Source organism: Musa acuminata, chromosome BXJ2-1 (genome assembly GCF_036884655.1).
Source record: "Musa acuminata AAA Group cultivar baxijiao chromosome BXJ2-1, Cavendish_Baxijiao_AAA, whole genome shotgun sequence".
NCBI lineage: Eukaryota > Viridiplantae > Streptophyta > Magnoliopsida > Zingiberales > Musaceae > Musa > Musa acuminata.
The window spans coordinates 11541153-11557986 of record NC_088338.1 but is presented as its reverse complement, the minus strand read 5'-3'; the positions used below and the strand labels follow the sequence as shown (position 1 = coordinate 11557986).

General features: G+C 35.0%; 1 protein-coding gene across 1 annotated transcript; it reads left to right on the top strand.

Annotated features, from left to right (window-relative positions):
* Positions 1–837: 837 nt before the first annotated feature.
* LOC135598189 (uncharacterized) lies at positions 838–10139 on the top strand. Its single transcript, XM_065091730.1, has 7 exons — positions 838–843; positions 6497–6747; positions 7064–7170; positions 7612–7652; positions 7758–7845; positions 8350–8444; positions 9523–10139. Exons 1-7 carry the CDS (start codon positions 838–840, stop codon positions 9565–9567), a joined length of 633 nt encoding a protein of 210 aa, XP_064947802.1. The 3' UTR covers positions 9568–10139.
* Positions 10140–16834: the final 6695 nt, after the last annotated feature.

The window sequence follows — 16834 nt, the reverse complement described above, 5'->3', positions numbered from 1 at the left end:
TTTGCTATCTTGAACATCAACAAGAATTGCTAGCTTGCAATCTCAAGAGAAACAAAAGTGCTATCTTACCTATCTCAAAAAACAAAACTTACAAACTTGCATATTTAAAAATATGCTAAATTTATAAACTTGCACAACTTATATGTTGTAAAACTTGCATATCTCAAAAACTTGCTCACTTCTCCTTTTTGTTGATGACAAAGGGGGAGATATAATGATGATGATTTAAATCATGTGGTATGATATATTTTTATATTTTAAAATATTACATGATTTTTTGAATTTAAAGGTTGTATCAATATGACATATCGATTGGGGGAGTTAATATCACATCGTAAATTTTTTTTTTTTATATCTTTCCACACATTCAGGCCAAGTAGATAAACATCACTTTATTCATCATTCATAAACCTTTCTTACAATTCATTTATTGATCAAATCACAAATATAAAAGTAAACATAATGATGTTAACTTCAAGAATCATCCTAGCAGTTCTACCTAGCGGTAGAGGAAGGTCCGCTTTCCACTAGAATTCGATTTAGTGCTAGAGGGAGGTTGCTTTAAAAATAAAAAATAAAAAAAATTCAGCAATATTAAGTAGGAACCCCAAAAGTCAACTCAAAATGAATACATGATCAAAATTTAATCATCCCATTGGCGTATATCAAATACCCGAAAGAGCACTCTCCGAATAGCGGATGGAGAGACTTTATCCTACGAGATGAGTTTGTGTTCTCCCAATAGTGGATGGAGGTAAACTCATATCGCACTCCCAACAACGGATGAAGTGTTATCTCACACCCACCAAAGTGGGGACACGTTCCTTCCAATAGCGGATGGAGGTACCGTCCAGTCGTCACGTCTGACGGCCCGCTAATTCCCGAAGGGAATCACCCTACCTGCTCTCGGCAGGGAAATAACATAATCTCACACTGGTCATATCCATATCGGGATGAAATAACATATTTAAAATATCTCTTTCAAATATCATCAATATCAAATAATACAAATTAGCCCTCAATTGACTTGAACCCTAGTTCAATCGAGCTAATTGAACTCAATTTACTAGAACCTAACTGAACTGATCTCTAATCATCATTTAACTGGTCACCTTAGACTAGTATAATTTGGACTACATTAAGTTCATTTTAGGTTAAACTGACTTGAATAAGTCAATCAATTTAAAATCACCCTGAATCGATCTAAACTAATCAAGCCTAGTTTAGTGACCTAGTTTAATATTTGGGCTCAAATCCTACAATAATATTGGGCTGGATTGGGCCAGCCCATCTATTGGTCATATGCATTACATATGACTAGGCATGCATCACACAAAGCTAGCCCAGCCCTGGCCCATGAATTGGTCATGTACATCGCATGTGACCACCCATGATGGTTGCACTGGGTTAGCCTACGAGCCAAGGCCTAACCTATGGGTTGAGCTTGGCTAGTGGGCTATGGCCTAACCTATGGGTTGGGCTAGGCCTATAGGCAATTTCAATCCAATTTCATATCACAACATATATTCATTAACAAAACAAAAACATAATAACGTATTAAAAGATAGATAAGGAGATAAGCTTTAATATAATGAAATAACATTCTAAATCTAAATAGAAATCATACTTTCATAATTTCAACATATTATAGTCAATTAAATTTTAAATCATTCATAATAATATATTTTAAATTTCAGATCAAAGAATATCAAAAAAAATAATTTTAGATAATATATTTTAATCTAACAAAAAATTTTATCTAGATAAGATTAAAGATAAACTATAATGTTAGGAAATATCATATAAAACATATAAATTTTTAACATGTTAAATCTAAAATAAAAGTCTTAAGTAGGATCAAAGAACATTATAAAAACTTCAGTAAATTTTAATGCAACAATAAAATTTTGACATTTAAAGAATTGATAAATATCTTTCAAACTATAAAATATTCAATATTTAAAGAATCAAAATAAAAACTAAAACTTTTATTTTCAGGGAAGGTAGGGAAACCTACCCCTCGTCAATAGGGTATAACTCATCGTTCCTTCCGCTGCCAAGCTCGACTAGGTGAAGAACGAAGGAGAGAAATCCCTCCCCTTAAATAGGAGGAGGTGAGCCTCAATTAAAGAAAATTTATTTTAATTTTTATATTTATTTAATATAAATTATTTCTATTTAATATATTAATAAATATGATATCACCCTATTTGGAATGATTAATAGTTATTTCCTAATTTGTATTAACAAACAAAAAAATAAATTAAGATTTCCTTAAATTACAATGGCAAGTAAGGAAAAAAATAATTCATAACTTAAATATTTGATGTGATTACAATTAAGGTTAACTTCGTCATCAATTAGTTATCATCATCAAAAAGGGAGAGATTATTGAATCTCGAATTTTGATAATAAAACTAATTAAGAATATTATGATCTAATATGCGTTTAAGTGACGTAGGACTAGATTCGATCAGAAGAGCCAAATTGATTAAAGCGGGAAGAATAAGAAGTTGGGTCGGAATTGAACATGTCAAAAGATTGGACGTTAGACTGGAGGAATGGTCGACGTTGTTGAATCTCGGATTTTGATGATGAAACTAATTGATTGTGTTTATATGTTTAACTGTATTTTGAGTGATGCAGGTCTACTCGATCAAGATTAGACAATTAAGGCAGGAGGAATTGACGTTGCGCCGGAAGAGATCATGTTAGAATATTGGATGGCAGAAGGCTTCGGACGTCGGGCATCGGGCCAAAAGCGGAATTGCGCGAAGGATATCGGGGTTGCGGAGGTCAACCGCCGATTGGGCAACAAGCCGCAAGAGAGGACGATGCATTGAAGAATCAGACAAAGCGCCAACCAATGACGTGCCGGGCAACAGAATGTCAATTCACGTTGTAATAATTGTCTAGATCGGAGTAGAGTTTTGGCTTGTGTGTGCAGGATTAACTACGATAACGACGAAGACATAAAGCGAAACAAAGTATCGGAGTCAAGCGCAAAGGATTTGTTGTGAGTTCGAGAGTTCGACGGAAGTCCGAAGGTTCGTCAGGAATGCTGCCGGAACTAGCCGAGAATGAGTAGGGAGCTTGAGGGTTTTTCGGAAGCTCGCCGGAAAGTTCGTTGGAAGTTCACGGAGCTCGTTGAGAAAGATCATAGCTTGCCGAAGAAGCTCGTTGGAACTCGCCAAGATCAAATCGTGAAGTCTAGGAGCTTGTCGGGAGTCCGCAGAATGGTTTCTGAGAGTTCGTTGGAAGACCGTCGGAAGTTCACCGGAAGCTTGCTGGAAAAAGCCTTGACTTGCGGACTTTGTAATAGCTTAAGAAATGTCTTTAAATTCATAGTTAGCATGTTAATTAGGGTTAGGATTAGGTGTTAATATTATAACTTAATTAGGGGCCAACTGGGCCCAAAATTAGACTTGGTTTGGGCTAAATTTAAAGCCCAACCAGTGAACCGAAGGGTCTGGCGGTGGCACCGCCCAACACCCGAGAGCCAGGCGGTGGCATCGCCAGTACACTATCAGTGTCAGACACTAACAGGCGGTGGCACCGCCAGCATCGGGAACCAAAGAAAATTCAAATTTTGGAGCCCAAATTTGAATTCTCTTGAGGCCTATAAATACCCCTCAATTCTCAGCTGAGATTACAACTTTTTGAGGAGCAATTGATTGAGAGAAAGGTCTTAGAAAAGTCTTAGCAAGTCTTGTTTCCAATTTGCTAGAGTGTTCACCTCCTTCTTTCTCGTTGAAAATTTGTAAGAGTGTGAACCGCTTGTAAAAAGTTGTAATAGGGGTATTTGTCCTTCCCCTTCAAGAGATTTGCTAGTGGAAGGTGGGAGCCTCATCGAAGAGGGCCTCGCAAGTGGATGTAGGTCATTTGACCGAACCACTTTAAAATTGACGTGATCTCTAGTTTGCATTTTCTTATTGCTATTTACATTACTGCAAACCTTCTTAAGTGCTTTATTTCCTCATTACCTTTGTTGTATATCTTTACGAACACGCTTTCAAGTTAAACTTTTCAAGTTCGGTTATTATTGTATCAAAAGATTTATCGAAACGAAAGTTTTAATCCGCTGCACTAATTCACCCCCCCCCCCCTCTTAGTGCCGCTCCGATCCTAACAGACGTGTCGGTAGAAGGCTTCATGCCATGAGTTTAGGCATCGGGCCAAGAAGATCATACATTACGCCAAGGAGATCGGATGTTGCGAGAAGGCAATATGTTGATTGGGTAATACGCCAAAGGAGAGGACGATGCGCCGAAAGGTAGGACGATGCCCGAAGGGTCAGACGAAGCGCCGGATGAACCAATGATATGTTAGACAACTTAGCATTCTTGTTTGTTTTAGAATGTAATTATACCAACTCAATTAGGGACCAACTGGGCCCAAAGTAGGGCTGTTTTGGGCCAAGAGAAAGGCTCATTCAGTGATCCAAACATTGGGTCAAGCGGTGGCACCGCCAATGGCTCAGTCTCCGAGATTATGTCAGACGGTAGTACCACCAGATTAGGCGGTGGTACCACCTAGTGTCAGGCGATGGTACCACATAGTGTTAGGCGGTGGTACCGCCCAATGTCAGTGTTGTAAGCAATGGTACTGCCCAGCATATGCGGTGGTACCACCAAGATTCGGGAAACCCGGGATGAGACCTTTTTTTGCTCCAATTTTAAAGTAATTTGGAGTCTATAAATACCCCATCTATTCTTGCATGGACAAGCAAGAATTTGAGCAAAAGTGGGGGAAAGAATCCTTGAGTAAAAATTATAATCTTTCTAGATTAGTGAGTCTCTTTCTCCTAGAGTTAGAAGGTTTCTAAGGGAGGAGTGAGGTCTAAAAGAGATGTATAAATGTTCTCTCCTAAGCCTATAAAAAAGAGAAAAGAGTGTAAAAAGGTAATTGATCTTCGTCCATTCAAGGACGATCGTTAGTAGATGCCGATGGCTTCGACAGAAGCGGAATCGAGAGTGGACGTAGTCACGACGATCGAACCACTATAAAATGGTTTGCATTTCTATTTTACTGTTTATCTTTATTGTAAACTGCTTTACTTCCTCGTTATTTTCGGTGCACAGTCTTATGAACATTTTCAAAGTTAAACATTATCGAAATAATTTTATCGTATGAAGATTTTTAAATTAATATTATTTTATTACTACGCTAATTCAACCCCCCTCCCTCCCCTTAATGAAAGAATCCTAACAATATTCACGAGAATATTTTTTTTAAAGTAAAAATAATAATTTCATCGTTTATCAGCCAAAAAAATCAAAATAAAACCTCTAAAATAGATCAAAACCTTGGAGGCTATTAGCCGTTAAAAAAACTATTTGATTGTGAGCGATACAATTGAGAGTTGTATCAAAATGATTGAAGCAATATTTAATGTCTCGAAGGATGGATTTAGTAAGAGTCCATTGTCTCGTGATACAGCATGTGTGTTAATTAGGTTGACGAGCAACATTCAATTGGTTTGCTATCTGTTTAATGTCTTTGAATGATGACTTAATGAGGTTGAGAACAACATTCAATTCATAACTGTTAATTAGATTGATGAGTTCTAATGAATATGAGAAGGCATTGGAGTATTGAAGATGGAAGCATTGGGCATGCTTGAGCCCTTCCATCACAACATAAGCTTCGGCCATTAGGGTCAACATTAGCCCTCTCTCTCTCTCTCTCTCTCTCTCTCTCTCTCTCTCTCTATATATATATATATATATATATATATATATATATATATATATATATATATATATATATATATATATATATATATATATATATATATATATATATATATATATTCTCTGATTTGGATATTGATTTAGAATCAACGATCCTATTCTATGTTTAACTTAGTGTATGATAATGTTAGATTAAAAAGTTTTAAGGTTTTATGAGTTAGAATATCGTAAGATATGTTTGATTAAGAAGTTTTGAGTTTTTGCAATTCCGAATGTGTTACATCTTACATAATTATATTATTTTCAATTTCATAGTACACATGCAAAATAAGAAGTAAAAAAAACAGAAATTTTACAAAACAAAAAAGAAAGATAAATCTTGTCAATTGTGAGTGACTTTTCTATCAAAGCCTCATTTGTTATCATTTTTAATAGAGTCTCATTGTATTTCTTAGCTTAAAAATTCACTTTTCATAAATGATAAGAATGCAAATGATAGGAGTAAACTAGTCTAATAACCACTGTTTCATAGCTAAATCAGCTAAATTAGAGGACAAAATCAAGCAAAAATAAAGAAAATTAGTGTATTACTTCTCCAAGAATTTTGCATGCTTCGATTAACATTTGACACCATCAATATTGATCTCTTTTGCGTTAAGCCACCAGCAATCAGCGATCGTAAAATTATATCAGATCTAATGAATATGAATCTTCCCAAATTATCAGATATTATTATTAAATGTCTAAATAGATTTTCTGATAGGTTTTTTGATAAAATAAAAAAAGAAAATGCTCTTTTGTAGAGCCCAAAAGGCCCATTTAAAGGAGCCCTCTCACAGGTCACTAAAGCGGGCTTTGGGCCTTTATGCGAGCTCCGCAACAGAGCGTCACGTTTCCCTGTTCCATCTCGTTTCCCTCCCTCCATATATAAACCCGCCGCTCGCTTCTTGCCTACGGCGAAGGGTGGGAACGAGCAGGGCGGTGCCCGGATCTTCGGCCCCTCCCAGAAGTACTCCTACCGCGGCCTCGCCTCCCACATTAGCCTCAAACCGAGGTGATTTCTCCCTCTCTCTGTCTGTGCCCCTCCCTCCCTTCAAGAAACCCTTGCCCTCATCTCAGTTTCCCCTACGTATCTGGATTCGATCGATCGGATCAAGAATCGAAGACTTGCGATGCATCATTGGTGGATAGATTCTGTTACTTGGAAACCTGTGGTAGAATTTTAAGACTCGATTCGAATTTCTGAAAATAACCCTAGGATGATGTGATATTGAAGACAAAAACAAATGAAAGACCCGAAAAATTACAATGTTAAGGGAGATTTTGTTGTGTTGATGCTGACGATCTGGCTAATTTCTACGTGGATGCAGGGAAGAAGAGCAGGGTATCCAGGATGAGTTGCCGAAGCAAAACCTCCGAAAGGAGTTGGAAGAGTGCGAGCGGAGACACTTTGCCTCCAAGGCTAAGTCTTGTACTGGTAAAAGCTTGTTCCCTTCTACTGTATTCTCTCATGCTAGCATGTGTTTATGCTGTTTGTTTATTTTGCTTGTAATTTAATGGTTTGTGAAAGATCAGACGATATGGTTGTATATTCGGTCTGGTTGCATTTGTTTTGGATCAGGTGATGTAGTTTTATAATCGGTTTTTTCTTGTAATTGTTGTTTTCATATGTGTTGTCTGCGATTGTACTTTTGGACGTAGAATCCTAACATTTGTGGATTCTGTTAGGCAAAGGCCTCTCTGGCTTTGTTAACAATCTTCTGCTACAATGAATTTTTTACCATCTCCTTGTTTGTGGAATGTTAAAAGGTTGATCTTTGTTGCAGAGTTTATGTTTGATTTTCATTTGGATTTTGTCTTCCAATTCTAAACTCTCTTAATGTGGTTGGTTACTGAATCTAGTTGTTTTCGCTTGCAGAAGATAGAGATCGAAGGAAAGGTGAGCAGGTACTTTGGAAGGTAAGCTACATTGCTTAGGTTCCTTATTGATGTTAAAATTATCCTGGTGCCGAGACAAAAGCATCTTTTCTGGTGATGCTTTTCTTGCTCTTGTTTTACCTACAGGAACAAGGAGAAAAGCTGAAGATAGAACTGTTCAGAGTGATAATGATGCTGATGATCCTGATGCATAAGTCAAAGATGATGCAGAGAGGTAGTTACTTTTTGTTTTTGTTTCCACATTTTTTAGTAATCATGGTTTTTTTACTATAAATTAAGATATGAGACACTGTCATGCAATTTTCTGATAAAACTGGTTATAGTGATTAACATATCTGTTGACTCTGTTTCTACATGATACATGCATTCGTTTAGTTTGGCTTTCTATGTATATCAAAATTGTCTTCTTTTAATTCTAATTTTAAGACATTTATAATGAAATATCAAGTGCCAAAGCTGATAAACCTATCAAATATAAAAATAATTAAAACCCGATTTCCTTGTTAACAATGATCATTGACTATATTGTCTTTATTTGTCAAATTTCTAAAAGCTGAGCTCGTGTCTCTTTTACTTCCCTCCTTTCTATAGGAGAACAATGCAATGGTGTAATTTCTGTTCCTCTAATATTTTTTCATATTCATCTTCCTTTTTTTTTTTGTTCTTAACTCATTGTTCGCTTGATCCTACTATGATGAATCTATATTTCTGTTGTTAGTGATGGCAATGATGATGATGACGAGGATGATTAAAGTCCTGTTAGCTGAGCTTGAAAGGATAAAGAAAGAACAAGCCAAGCAAAAACTAAGCAAGGTCTGTGTTAGTAACTTTTTATGGTTTGGCATCTCTCTTTTATCTGCTAATTAGGTTTCCTTTTGTATGCTCGACTTTTTTGTCATGTGTACTCGACTTTGTTACATGAAGACAATCTGGCTCTGTGCTAATTGAATATATCCCTGGTTTATTATATATTTACACCAGGGTTTTAATATCTCATATGAGGTTGACATCTTATGCCCTACTTAGAACAGTGTTGTTAGTATGTGATTCTTGATCTCAGTTTTCACAAAATCCACTGCAATGGTCAAGATTATAAATCTGGCTAAATGGAATAGCACAATCCATGTCCATCTCATGCTTCTTTTTGTACTTGAACTTATGTTTTACTGGAATTGTTCGTAGGTTTGCTTTAAAAGCAACTACATCCTGAAAAGAAATATTTAGACATTTTTTGAATTCGATAAGTTTGTTGTAATAGAGCTTGTTAACTTTGAACATGGCAAGAAGTTATTTGGAATTTTGGATGCGACTATTTCGGATGTGCTTATGCTCGAACAGATCCATACATGCACAATTAATTTTTCAGATGCAACTAAGTTTTGGTCTAGATATCCAGCTTCATTCTATGATTCAACCATTTAGATTTAATTAAGAATATTAGTATTTTTTTCGACAAACCAATGTTTTCATAAATTCTATTCTATGTTATCAAGGTAATTTTGTAATGGCTTTTTCATAGAAATGGTGCATGTAACTGTATCATTTTAGTTTGTCTTCTGAGGTGTGTGCTTATTGATCAAGTAGCTCAGGTGGCCTTATGTTCGAATAGATCCAAATGTTCTGGGTTACTTTTTTGGGTGCAACTGAATCTAATTTGTCTAGTTATCCAGCTTCATTTTGAGACTTAACCAATTTAATTAATGAAACTGTAAAGATTTTTGTTGGAATACCTAGTGTCTCATCAACGTTTTTCTTTGTTATCAAGGTGGTGTTAGCCACAATTGTTTTGCAAAGCCTTTTCCATAGAAATTGTGCATGAGTTTTCTACGGATTAACTATATCATTATAGTTCATTTCTTCTTTTGTAAAGTATCTGCTTTGAATGTAACAGGAACAACTTCAACAAGCTGAAGTGCTAAAGGATAAAGAAGCTTAGTTGATGCGAGAAAACCCATTGATCAATATTAATAATTCATCTTCCTTTAGTGTCAAATGGTTATCTTAGTAATATTTGTTTGCATTTTGTAGTAAGTAACAAGGTTTATGTTGTAGTACTCTTTCCATTTCGTGTGCTGCAGGTGGGATGATGATGTTGTCTTCAAAAACAAGACTCATGGTGAAACAAAGACCTCGTAGCATTTCGTCAATGATACCATTAGAAAGGTGGAACATTTCATCAATACCATCAGAAAGGGCTTCCACTGCAACTTTTCGCAGAAGCACATGAGATAATTCAGTGTAGTGTTTTGGGATTTCTTTTGGCAAATCGAGAACATTTTGTAAATGTTACCGGGCTTTGAAACGTAGCTCATTAATTCAGCCCATATTAGTCATTTTACCCTTTCTCTTTTAACCTAGACACGAAGAAAAGAGGGGCTTGCGACTGCTGCGGACGTGGTTTTGAGAGACTGTAGCAGTGGCGATTGAGGGTAGAGGAACAAGAGAAGAAGAAAAACATAAAGGTCGTTCTCAATTATTTAAATAGTGTTCTAGCCTCAGGTTCGATCAGATTTGTAGTAGACTCTCGTTGTGATCACGGAAGGAGATTTTGGATATTGTGCATGGTGATGTAATCATTGTATTTCTATTATTCTCTTGTAATTGTTGCTCTGGTTTTGAGTAAAAATTTCGAGATTTATACTTTCATTATTTTTATAGTGGATTTGCTTCAATAGCTTGTCTCGTTGTTTTTCTCGTTCACGTTGGAGAGATTTTTTATGTAAATCTTGATGTTTTATGTGATTGTGATTTTAGTTTAATTTTTTCGTTGCTTGTTATAGCTTGCTCGTATTTATTCATATACAAGTTTTTTTTTATCTCATCAATTGGTGCCAAAGCGGATTTTGATAATATTTAATTTTTATATCCGAATATGGAGGTCGGTAGTGTTTCCTTTGTGGTTAGCTTGAACGGAAATAATTGGATGATATAGAAATCAAGAATGGAAGATTTGTATGGACCTTTGTAAGGGAATAGTGTAAAGCTTGGGTTTATGAGTGGAAGAAGTTAGGCGAAAAACGATCAAGTTTATTCGATTATGACTCAATGATAGTGTCTTTCATCATATTTCTATTGAAAGTTTTGCACACTCTTTAGAAAAAGTTAGAATATTTCTTGAAAAGAAAAATGTCCATTGGCTTTCTTGATTAGAAAACTTATGAACTTGAAATATAAAGAGGATGTTTTTATTATTGAGCATTTGAATGAAATGTATGAAATGCAGAGTATTATTAATCAATTATCCTCTATAAAAATATCTCTTAACGAGAAGTTGTAGGCATTGTTACATTTTAGTTGATTGAGTAATTTATTGAATAAGGAGTTGAGGAGAAAGAATTCAGCAACATCTCAAATTGATATAAGGGTACTTATCTCAAAAAATACAAAAAGTCAAAGTCCAAGAATAGAAATGGTCCACACATTAGTGGAAACAAGTTAAGATCAAGAAAAAATAATGTATACTATAATTGTGGTGAGAAAGGATATTATAAGAATCAAGTAACCTAAGAAGTGTAAGGTGGTAACTATTTAATTATGTTTATTTCTGATGATATATTTTTTTTGTATGTGTAAGGATCTTGAGTGAGTGATTGACACAAGTGCTTCTTACCATGCTATACTACAAAGGGAGTTCTTTATTACCTATAAGTCTAAAAATTTTGGTGTTGTCAAGATGGGCAACTATGGCTCGACAAACATCATCAACATGGGTGATAGTTATATAAAAACTAACTTTAACTACAAGTTGGTGCTTAAGGATGTGAGGCATGTGGTTCACTTGAGATTAAATTTAATTTTAGTTGGAAGGCTAGATGATAAAGACTTTGATAGCAGATTTCATAAAGGACAATAGAAGCTCAGTAATATTTCTCTTATTGTAGCTAGTGGAAAGAAATATCACACTTTGTACATGTTGCAGGTCAAAACTTGTGGTGAACAGTTAAATTCTATAGAGAAAGACTTAAGTATGGAGTTGTGGCAAAGGCAACTAGGACACATGAGCGAGAATGGACTGCAAGTCCTTTCCAAGAGAGAAGTCTTGCCAAATCTCAAATTTATACATCTGAACTCTTGTATTAATTATTTGGCTAGCAAACGATATAAAGTTTTCTCTACTAGCCTTACTTTATCTAAAAATACATACCTTGGATTGTGTCTATACATATGTATATAGTCCTTTGAGGAAAAAATTTCTTTCTAAATCTCTTAATGTTTATGGTATTAGTGATGTATTTTATTTTGTCACTTTTAAAAATTATTTTTTCAGGAAAGTCTAAGCTTATGCTAAAGACAAAGATCAGGTTATTAATATTTTCAAAAAGTTTCATGTCAAAGTTGAAAGAGAGACAGAAAATTAATTGAAATACATAAGATCATATAATGGTAGTGAGTACACAAGATTGTTTGATTATTACTACAGGTCACATGACATCTAACATGAGATGATAGTTCCTTGTATGCCTCAGCATAAGATCGGATGATAGTTCCTAGTATACCTCAGCATAATGTAATTACAGAGAGGATGAACCATACCATCATAGAAAAGTTCAGATATATGCTTTCATAGACCAATCTACCCAAAAGGCTTTGAGATGAGACCTTAAGGATTACAGTTGATATGATTAACTTGACACCCTATACAACTTTAGATGGTAATATCGTAGAACATGTATAGCTAGGGAAAGATGCCTCCTACATGCACTTAGAGTGTTTGGTTGTCATGTATTTACACATGTTTTAAACATTAAGAAGTCTAAGCCGGATGGTAAGATAGAAGAATATATTTTTCTTGGCTACTCACATAATTAGTTTGGTTACAGGTTTTGAGATCCAGAAAAGCAAAATATATTTAAAAGTATAGATATGATCTTCTTTGAGGATTGAACCCTTGAGGATTTAAAGAATGAGGCACCAACCTCAATTGATTGTGACCCACTTACTCCTCTAGTACATCAGGATGATGGGGAGATGTGCAGAAAGGCGGTGTAAAGGCTAATGTTGGTCTATCTATAAGACATGTTGAGCAAGAAGAATATGAAGAGCAATTTTTTGTAGAACATCAATTGAGAAGATCTTCTAGACAACATCAATCATCCGAAAGATACTCTTTTACCTATGTTACTCTTCTAGACAACATCAACTTTGAAGAGATTTTTTCTCTTGTTGTTAAAATATCTTCCATCTATGTTGCTTTTTGTATTGTTGCTAGTCGAGACTTAGAGGTTGAGCAATTGAATATGAAGACAACTTTCCTTTATGGTGATTTGGAGGAAATTTATATAGAGCAATTAGAAGGTTTCGAAGTCAAATGTAAAGAAAATTTTGTTTGTAAGGAAGAGCTTGTATAGGCTAAAGCGAGCTTGTATAGGCTAAAGCAAGCTTGAATACAATAGTACAAAAAATTTGATACATTTATCGCTAAAAATATATGCAAAAGAACAGCTTCAGATGATATGCTACAAATAGATATAAAAAGTTTGATACATCAAATGGTTTAGTGAGAATTTTATTATTCACTTACTTTATATTAATGATATGCTTATCCTTAAAAAAGATATATTTACAATTGACAAGTTGAAGAAAAAACTAAGTGAATCCTTTGCAATGAAGGATATGGGACAAAGCAAATATTAGGTATGCAGATTTCTTGTGATAGAGAAAAAAAAATTGATTATCATAGGAGAAAAACATCAAGAAAGTATTGGATAAATTTAATATGAGTAATGCAAAGTTAGTTGGTTCTTTTCTTTCAAATCACTTTAAGTTATGCTCAGAGCATAGTATATCAAGTGACAAGGAGAAGGAGAAAATATAAAAGATTCCTTATGCTTTAATAATTAGAAGTTTGATGTATGCGATAGTATGTACGACGCCGGACATTGCATATATAGTAAGTGTTGCTAGTAGATTTCTTACAAATCTAGGTAAAGAACACTGGATAGCAGTGAGATGGATCTTTATATATCTCAAAGAGAGCTCCAAAGTTTGTTTAAGCTTTGGAGGTGAACTACCTATGTTTGACAGGTTACACAAATACAGATATGGCAAGAGATATTAATACGAAGAAATCTATGTTTTGTACTCACTTTTATTAGAGGAGTTATGTCATGACAATCCATATTACAAAGGTATATTGCTCTCTCCATCACAAAGGCAAAATATATTATTGTTACGGATGTTTGCAAAAAAATATTATGGATGAAAGAATTCTTACAAGAATTGAAGCTGAAACAGAAAAATTATGTGGTACATTATGACAGCAAAAGTACCATCCATTTGTGTAAGAACTCAACTTTTCATTTCAAGTTAAAGCATATATATATATTAAGTACCACTGGAGTCACAGTAGGACAGATATGTTGACAAAGATCTTATCAAAAGAAAGATAGGAGATGTGTCGATAGTTGGTCGGCATTTATATTGAAGATTCATAGGAAAACCTTCCTTATGGGATGAAGGAAGAGGTTGTTAGGTACATGACCCATTAATTCAACCTATGATGAGCAGTAGTTATTTAACATATTTCTCTTTTAACCTAAACAAAAAAAAGGAGGCTTGCAACTGCGGTTGGCGTGACCGGGAGAAACTGCAATAGCGACGATTAAAGGAAAAGGAACAAGAGTAGAAGAAAATAAAAGAAGATGTTGACAACATAAAGGTCGTTCTTAATTATCCTAATAGTATTCTAGCCGTAGGTTCCATTAGATTTGCAGCGGACTCTTGCTTAAGTCATACAAGAAGATTTTGAATATTATGCACGGTAACATAATCATTATATCTCTATTATTCTCTTGTGATTATTGTTCGGGTTTTGAGTAAATAACTTCGAGATTTATATATTCATTATTTTTATAATAAATTTACTTCTCTAACTTGTCCCATAGTTTTTTTCTTCCACATGGAAGAGTTTTTAGTTTAATTTTTCTGCTGTATGTTATGAATTTGTTCACATACAAGTTTTTTTTTTTATCCTATCAATAATTTATTTATGTTGCTGTTAGCTTTTCTCTAAGACTTCTACAATTGCAAATCCAACTATTCATCGTGTTGCAATCTTAAATTGGTTCTTGATAATTGTTTCAGGTATTTCTTTTTTTCTTCCTTTGTATATTGATAATCCCTTACACGGAGTTTTGTAAATTTCTTAATTTCTCTCTCTCTTTCTGCTGAATATTTTCAGAGGAAGAATATGTGCATTAGTAGTTACAGTGAATTGGATTCAAGTGGTGGAGACAAATGTTGTTTTATATTTATGTGGGCCGAAGACAAAAGCCGAGAACAAATACTGTTAAGTTTCAATTATCTTAAATTAAGAGTCATTATTTTTTTAAAACAATTCATTATTTCTGATAAATGTTTTATGTCAAATTAAGAATCATTATTTATTTTTTTAATAATTCATTGTTTCTGATAAAGATTTTATTTTTTGGGTTTTGCTTGAGATTAACTTCAGATTAAGAGATGATTCGAAACAAGAATCATATGATTTTGAATGAGAAGGTGTTGTAACAACAAATCAGAAAAAACATATTAGATGAATGTTTTAATTTGTTGTCACACATTTTACATATTTATTATCTAAATCATTAAAATAATAAGAATTCTGGATTTTGAAGGATTTTAGGGTGTGAGTGGTTGTCACATAATACTTTCACTATTGATTTTTGTACCTCATGATTCATCCCATTGGGCCCCCCTTTTTTTTTTCTTACTTGAACAAAAAAATACTTTTAGATTTTTTTTTTACTTAAATGACTTTTGGACTTAGTAATCATTTCTTTTAAAATGAATCATTTTGATCTGATTCAATAACATTTTACTTTACTAAGTTATAGTGAAAATTGAACTAAGCTACATTTATTCAAAAAAAAAACCCTAATTTTGATAATAATTATCATAAAATTAAAAATTAAAAATAATATTAATATCTCAAAATCATAACCATATTATTTGGTGAAAGCTAAATTAAATTATATTCGATCAGTGAACATATTTAAAAAAATCTTAAATTTTAATAATTTATTATTAAAAATATATTAATCATCTTAAAATCATGTTCTTATCGGTTGGATTGGTTTAGTAGGAGTTGATTGAGTTAAACATAAAAATAAAAAATAAAAAAAAAAGTCAATAAGAGTATGAAACAATAGTGTCGGATAGAGATTGCAACCCAACTGATTGAGATCAAAATTTACATTAATAATCAATTAAATAGTATATTTAGCATGATTGAATCCATAAACACTTCATCATCGGGATATCAAAGCGTTTGGGATCGATCACATCGAGAAGAAATGACAGCCAAGCTTATGTGGCGGTCGTTCTCGCCACATAAATAAATGTGTTGTCGGGCGAACGCGATGAATGGTGTGGAGAGGAGGAGAATTGATGGTGGCGACACCGCAACCTCCAAGCCGAGGCCCCTCCGGCAGTCCTTGACCACGCCACATCACGAGGAGATAACTCCAACATAATAATGAGGCGCATAGGCAGATCTGTACGTACGATAGCAAGAGCTAGCGGGGAGCGACGACAGCAGCAGCAATTTTGGCTCTTAATGGCTGGCCATGAATGCCGTTGTTGGCCACGCATGGACCGTCGCCTGGCTCGCCACCGGTGGTTGACAGCAACGGGTCGACAGCGGCCGGTCCCCCGTGGCTGTCGTCTTCTACATTGTCCGTCGGACCACGCCACCCCCCTTCCCTCCTGTGTTGTCTTCACGTCTACCCCTACCCACATCACATACTGCCGCAAGATTTGCATGATGCAGACCCTCCTCCTCCCGTCCATCCCTCCCTGTGACTTCCGCTGTTGCAGAGGAAAGGAGAGGCGAGGTAGGGAAAAGAGATGGAGTTCAGACACTGTGGTGTTAGGACAATAACTGTGCCAACTTTCTGTGGGTTTTACGTGGCGTTTCAAGTTCTGCGAATGCTACTATAGTTGACAGCCCAGGAAGAAGATTGTTCCTCAAAAGCTTCTCAGGGTATGGCTTAATGATGGGCAGGTCAGAGGAGTTCGACCTGAGGGAGGGCGGTAGGGAGAGTGACACGTACAGCAAGGAACAACGTACTCCTTCCTGCTTGGATTCCGCAGAGCTTCTCTGCTTTTAATCCATCCATGTCACATCTTTCGCTCAGATCTGCTTCCATTGTCCTGTATGTTTTTGATTAATCCGAGGATAAACCTGCTCTCTTCATTAAGAT